This window comes from Vespa crabro, chromosome 24, assembly GCF_910589235.1.
Source record: "Vespa crabro chromosome 24, iyVesCrab1.2, whole genome shotgun sequence".
NCBI lineage: Eukaryota > Metazoa > Arthropoda > Insecta > Hymenoptera > Vespidae > Vespa > Vespa crabro.
This window is the reverse complement of record NC_060978.1, coordinates 1,872,377-1,879,876: the sequence shown is the minus strand read 5'-3', so window position 1 is coordinate 1,879,876 and position 7,500 is coordinate 1,872,377. Positions and strand designations below refer to the sequence as shown.

General features: G+C 32.5%; 1 protein-coding gene across 9 annotated transcripts in view; it reads left to right on the top strand.

The window, feature by feature from the left end:
- Nucleotides 1-7,500, top strand: part of LOC124432268 (insulin-like growth factor 2 mRNA-binding protein 2) — a 125,273-nt gene that overhangs the window by 27,271 nt on the left and 90,502 nt on the right. For all 9 annotated transcript variants that reach the window (XM_046981045.1, XM_046981043.1, XM_046981047.1 and 6 more), the window contains exon 2: nucleotides 356-419. In XM_046981045.1, the coding sequence (XP_046837001.1) occupies nucleotides 356-419 (64 nt within the window). The remainder of the gene's footprint in view (nucleotides 1-355; nucleotides 420-7,500) is intronic.

The window sequence follows — 7,500 nt, the reverse complement described above, 5'->3', positions numbered from 1 at the left end:
AATTTTTCTCTAATATGTATTACAGGTAAAAGTTTCTAGAAAAGCTTTTGAGAAATCAAAAGTCTCTATATATATATATATTTATTTATTTATTTATTGATCAATCTATAATGTAAATAGTATTTATATACGTGTGCGTTATTATATTATTGAATTTATATATATATATATATACATACATATATATATATATATGGAATGCTTTTCTTTTGTTTCTTTTTGTATTTTTCTTTCGTTTTTCTTTTTCTTTCTTAAATTTTCCTATCAAATAACAAATCATATTATTTATCGATCATAGACAAGTTAAAGATTCTTTTATTTATTTCTTTTTTTTCCTTTTTTCGTTTTATTTTAGGTTATACCTTCCTAGGATCGTCGCTCGTGGTGGAGCCATCTGTGGCCAGCGGTGCGAAGAAACGGTGAGTTTCTAATCGAGCGTAGAAAAAGACGCTATTATTTTCTTTTATTTCTTTTATTTCTTCATACTTTTGTTATTATTCGTCATAAAATATTACAACGATGTTGTTTTGATTATATCTATAATACAGAGATTACAGCGTTTTATCATGATTACGATTACGATTATTGTACGATTCAAATTAAAAATGTTAATTCTTAGATGAAAATTTAACGTGGGGGATGGGGAGGGGCCCAAACTATTATACCATTATATTTTCTTTTTTTTTTTAAAGAGAATTTTCGATTAGGAGCAATATGTATATATTTTCTTTCTTTCTTTCTTTTTTTTTCTTCTTTTTTTTTTTTTTTTTATTTGTTTATTTTTCTCTCTCTCTTTCTCTCTGTTCCTCCAACGGCTGTGCCACTCTTTTTGATAATTACACGTCGTATATTAAATTAATTTTAAATAACCGAAGAGTCGAAAAAGAGAAAGAAAAAAAAAAAGAAAGAAAAAAATATGTCGGGACACAACTGACGTTCAACCGGAATATCGTGTATTAATTTGTTTCCAGAAGGAAGGAGGGTTAGGCGGGAGGGGAGGGGGGATTGGGGAGCGAGAGGAGGAAAGGAATTAAATATAATGTTACGCTCGTGTCGTTATCGATCGCCTTTTATATTCTTTACCTTTACTTTTTCTTCTTCTTCTTCTTCTTCTTCTTTTGATAATAAACAAAAAAAGAAAAGAAAAAAAAAAAAAAAAATTCGACTTCGGTTGGGGGGCCGCCCTCATCTTGATTACATATTTATTCACATACTTTTGGAATAATGAATTATACGTTTTAATGATGATAAATTTTTTAATGAATAAACAAATATTATTCCCTTTAGCGCTATATTATTCACACCTATATATATATATATAGGGCTAAACAAAAAATCAATCAAAAAAATGAAAAAGTCCGAAATAATGATAATAAATATATGATGATAATAATAATAGTAATAATGATAAAAGAGAAAAAAGGCAAATAAACAAACGAACAAACAAACAGACAAACAAAGAAAAAATTACCATTAACATAAAATCTGCCGTTGAAAAGTATTCGGTTCGGCTTGTAATATGGTACACGCCGGTAAGGTATTTCGAATATGAGAGGGGGGAGGGGGGGTTAATGAGTTAATAACACACCGGACGTCATAATCCGATAAGAAATCGCGCGGCTTTTTAAATTCTTTTCCATATAGAGTAAGAACGTGAAAGAGAGACAGAGAGTGAGAGAGAAAGAGAAAGAGAAAGAGAAAGAGAGAGAGAGAGAGAGAGATTTTTTATGGGTACATACATAATATGTACTTACAGGATCGTTGAACTTCCTGTGATAATGTATCGATAATGTAACATAACATTTTTCTTGGAATATAAAAGTGCATCGTATAAAAGTGATATTTACGTGCCGTTCGACCATTTATCTTGTTAACAAATTTATGTATGTCATTTTTCAGTACAAAAAAAAAAAAAAAAAAAAAAAATAGAAAAAAAAAGGAAAAGAAAGAAAAAAAAATTTGTAAAGCAGAAGAGGGAAAGGGAGGGATGATGGGAGGAGATAGGGAGATGGTGATCTTGCGCCATCGTAAAAATAAAAAGGATAAGAAAAAGTGTGGAAAAAAGAAGGGATCAGGGAAAAGGGCGGGTTGAGTTGAATTTACTTGAGTTGGGTTTAGTTGGATTGGGGTGGCCTGGGGAAATGGGAGTAAAAGGGTGAATGTTGCACGTAATGCAGGCATAACGAGGTGCATAATTGATCGTACACGAATAAATGTGCACTGTGTTAGGAACGACGAATTTACGCGTGAATTTAAAACTCAGTATGTACACACACACTCTCTCTTTCTCACACACACACACACACACACACACACAGAGAGAGAGAGAGAGAGAGAGAGAGAGAGAGAGAGAGAGATATCGTGTATAGATAAAAAATTATCGAGTATTATATCAGTGGAACTCAATTCTATGTAAAAATTGCAGAGAATTTCTTTCTCTCTCTCTCTCTCTCTCTTTCTCTCTCTCTCTCTCTTTCTCTCTTTTTTCTCTTGATGTCTTCGTTAAACAAACGTGAGATCTGTTCTAAGAAATCTATTAACGGTTGTGATAGAATAAATAATAAATAAAATGATCGAACGAGCTAACAGTAAAGTTCGACCTATCTAAAACCTTTAATGTATACGTCGCTTATATATGTGTTTATGTATTCATAGGTAATAATCTTTAGGGTTTATATGTGTATTGATTTGTTTGTTTACATATTTATTACGTATATTATTTCGATATTATTCGTGTTTGCATGTTGAAATGATGATGTGTTGTTATATCTATTCTGTATCTATCTCAATCGAGACATATCCGCTAATTTAATCCTCGTCATTTTCTTCGCACGCTTACATGGACAAACACATGGACATGGACGGTGGTGCGTATATATAAATATAAATATATATATATATATATATATATATATATATATATATCTTTTTTGTTTCTATAAATATATTTATACATACATATACATATATATATATATATATATATATGTATACACGTATATTACTTATATACATAGTAAATAGGCAACATTACGTACGTGTACGTTAATCGATTAAAATTAAGAGATAACATATATATATATGTATATCATGTATTAGCTTACGAGAAATTATGAGAAAAATTTCGAGAAGAAAAAGAAGGAAAGAAAAAAAAAGAAAAAGGAAGAAAATTATTCCCTCCAAGATTTATCTAAAGTGTCTGAAAGAGAGAGAGATAGAGATTGTTTGGGAGCCTCTGTACAAGGTAGATAGGTGGTAGGTAGTTAGGTAGGTAGGTAGGTAGGTAGGTAGGTAGGTAGGTAGGTAGTATAGTGTAGGCAGCCTCTCTTACTTGGCGGTAAAACAGACGGTCGAAAAAAAATGTGGCACCTGCCTTCTCCTTACGAGCACCGAACCGAACCGAACCGAACCCAGGCTGCTCGTTCGCTCGTGCCACAACTGCAATCTGTTATTTCACCATCCCCCCCGCCCGCCCGCTCTCCACCCCTCCCCCAGACGAAGTAGTCTCTTACTTTTTCTTTTTCTTTTTCTTTTTCTTCTTTTTCTTTCTTTCTTACTTTCTTTCTCTCCTTCGTATTCGTCTTTTTCTTCTTTCCTCTTTATTACTCTCTCTCTCTCTCTCTCTCTCTCTCTCTCTCTCTCTCTTTCGTTTTACTTTCTACTTCTCTCTTTATCTAACAACGTAAGAGAGAGAGTGAGAGAGAAAGAGAGAACTTCATCGACGACGTCTTGAACGTTAAGACCTGCAATCTCGTTCGTTCGACGATATTTTTCAACGCCTCGATAGAGTATTGCGTTGATTAAAGAAAAAAGAAAAGGAAGAAAAAAGAAAAAAAAAAAAAAATAAGATAGAAAGGGAAGAAAAATTTGAACTACCTTGATAATAAGATTTGATTTATTTTCCAATTTTTTTTTTTCTTTTTTTTTTTTTTCAAAAGTTATCTCATTCGAACGAGATACATTATTATATATTTAGGATTGATTTCGATAGAACAAATGCAACCCTTTTGCGTACGAAGGATTGTCAAGAAAAATAAACAAACAAATAAATAAATAAATAAGCAAATAAATATTTTCAATTAATCGTTAATATATAATAGGGAAATGAAAGTAGATACAATGAAAATTAATATTCTCATAATTCGTACAATGGCAATTTTATATATATCAATATATTTTAAACACATTATTGATAGTATTATTCACAATGTCGGATATTATGCGACATACAAATATCTATTATCTTTTTTTAGAATAATATTTTACGATTAATAATAACGTTAAATGATTAAAATTCGTCTATCGTTATTAAACCAGGTTTGACACTTTAAAGCTTCATAAAAATTTATTATAATCAAAAACCTATATATAAATAATCGAAAAAGAAAAAAGACTGGAGACGACGAAGACGAAGAAGAAAAAGAAGAAGAAGAAAAAGAAGAAGAAGAAGAAGATGAAGAAAAAGATGAAAAGAAATCTTGCCGAGGCTTCCAGCGGTGTCAACCGAGTTTCTTTCATCTTTTTATTCTTACGTGTTTCGTTACGATGAATGACTTAAACGTTCATTTCCATATAAGCCGATATGGTTCAAATGTAAAATACGAAGCTGCTGTTCAGGAATAAGTTCCATATAACGTGTGTGGACTAAAGAAAAAAAAAAGAGAGACAGACAGAGAGAGAGAGAGAGAGAGAGAGAGCGAGCGAGAGAGACAGAGATAGGTAGAAAGAGAGGAGGAAGAAGAAATAGAGGAAGAAGAAGAAGAAGAGAGGAGAGAGGAAAGAAAGAAATAGATAGAAAAGTAGTAGTAATAATAATAATAATAGTAGTAGTAGTAGTAACCAACAGAAACTGGTAGAAGTGAAAACTAGTTTAAAAGACCAGGGGGTCTGACCCCTTGCGTTCAGTTCAGTTTAGTTCAGTTCAGTTCAGTTCAGTTCAGTTCGGTTCAGTTTACAATGCTTATGTCCCATGGGATCCACTACTCTGTTTCTAATTCCGTCTTCTTTAACAGAGAGAAAGAGAGAGAGAGAGAGAGAGAGAGAGAGAGAGAGAGAGAAAGAGATAGAAGTCTACACGCTCTCATCGACTATACTACTTTGCGAGTAAGCTGTATATAAGCGTTCATCTTCTATAACCGAAGAGTGTGAGAACCGAATGATCGAGAAACGAGATTCATCGAAAATGCGGGGCCCTACTTTAAGAATCTTATTCTTACCGAACGAGAGAACAAACAAAAAAAAAAAGAGAAAAAAGATAGATAGAGAGAGCAGTCCTCTCTCCCTCCCCCTTTCCCCACCCAAAGAAAAAAGAAAGAAACGAAAGAAAGAAAGAAAGAATGAGAGGAGAAAAATGAATGATACCATATTTTATTTATTTATTTATTTACTTTTCTAACGGACGAATTAATCGACGATATTGTTAATAATTAATTTAATTGATATTAATAAAAGTAAAGAATTCGAATTATCCATATATATATATATATATATGTTTGTGTGTGTGTGTGTGTGCGTGTGTGTATGAATGAGACGAAAAGCGCATGAATGCGGTTAGACCGCATTAAACCGCAATAGTAGTCGACTCTTATTACAACTCTCGAGTTAGAGACCTGCACTTTGCGGTGTGCATCGACAACAATGGTAGCACGTGCAATGTGCATTATCCCCGACTTGCATACGCGTCGACGCGGTAGTAAACCGGCTCGACAAAGTGCACCGTCTTTAACTGGACCGTCGGCACAACAAATGTACATACTACGCGTGCATATAAATATGTAAATGCATATATATCAACGTACAGTAATAATGGCCTATCACTCGATTTTCATTTTTTAAATGAACGGTATCAATTTTTTTCTTTTCTTTTCTTTTTTTTTTTTAACTATTTGATCACACACACACACACATATATATATATATATATATACTCGAAGTGTCGATAATTTGAGGATCTCGTACAGATGCATCGTATATTTTAATTAAAAAGAAAAAAAATATATATATACATGTATATGCAAATTTATATAAATACATATAAGTATTAATACATTAATATAAATTAATATAATAATATATATAAATATATATATATATATTAAATATTCTTTAATAAGATCTATTAAACGATCTAATGAATGATTTACTATTGAATGATATTATAGTATACTACGCTATAAATTCATTTAATAGTATACTATTATTAAATGGTTTGATAAGATTGTTCATTGAAGAAGAAAAAAAAAAACGAAAAAGATAAAAAAGAAAAAAAAAGGAAAATTAATGATAACAAACAAAGAATAGAAAATAAATATATATATATATATATATATATATATATATATATATATATATATATATAAAAGGAATCTTTCTAGTATCAGGTAGTATTGTGTCGAGAACGAGGGGGTCTAACGGAGTTAAAATTCATTTGTAACTGGTGGTAGCACGCGTAAATCGGATTAATTTCCGTATTGAATATCTGTATGCACTTTGGCATTGGGGACTGCACTTTTCTCATTTGCATAACAAGGCCACTGTACCTAGTAATGCATATGTAAGGTCAGTCAGGGTTATGCGATATATAGTAAAGGATAGGGGAGTTCGAGTGAGAAAGAGAGAAAGAAAAAGAGACCCCCTACCCTCCTCCTCCTCCTCCCTCTTCCTAACCCTCGTAATCGGTGTCTCTATTAGTCGGATGCACTTTGCACATAACTTCCGCTTGCATTTGAGTGTCCGATGCAACCCCATCTTTCTTTTATCATACATGAAAACGCATATACATGCACACACATATACATGGATGGAGATAGTCATAGAGTGTGAGATACAAGCGTGTGTGTGTGTGTGTGTGTCTGTACATATATATATATATATATATATATTTTTTTTTCCCCCTTTTTTTTATCGATTTTTATCTCAGCTATTAATTATCGATAATTAAAATGAAACGATATGTTTTCGTACTTTGCTATATAGATACATAGAGAGAGAGATACAATAATATATAATAAATCGCTATAATAGATTCGTATAATAGATATATAAGAGGAAGAAAACAAAATGAATAAAAATTAAAAAAGATAATATAAAAGAGAAGAAAAATATGAATGAGATAGAAAAAGCAAGAGAGACAGATAGATAGATAGATAGAGAGTGAGAGTGTGGAAGAGAGAGATAGAGATAGAGAGAGAGAGAGAAAGAGAGAGAGAAAGAGAGAAATAATAAGATATATATATATATAAGAAGGTAGAAAGAGAAGCTGTCACGAATTGGCGAAGATGCATCTGTACTGGTCCTCTTCCTCTCCTGATTCGTTGCACTCGGCGCGTGCCATATCTTCTTTCTCTCTCTCTCTCTCTCTCTCTCTCTCTCTCTCTCACTTAGTAGTCTTTTTCGCCCCTCCAACAAGCAGTGGCGGCAGCAGTAACAGCAGCAGCAACAGCAGCAGCAGCAGCAGCCCTTTCCTCCTTCTCCTTCTCCTCCTCCTCGAGGGCTCGCTAG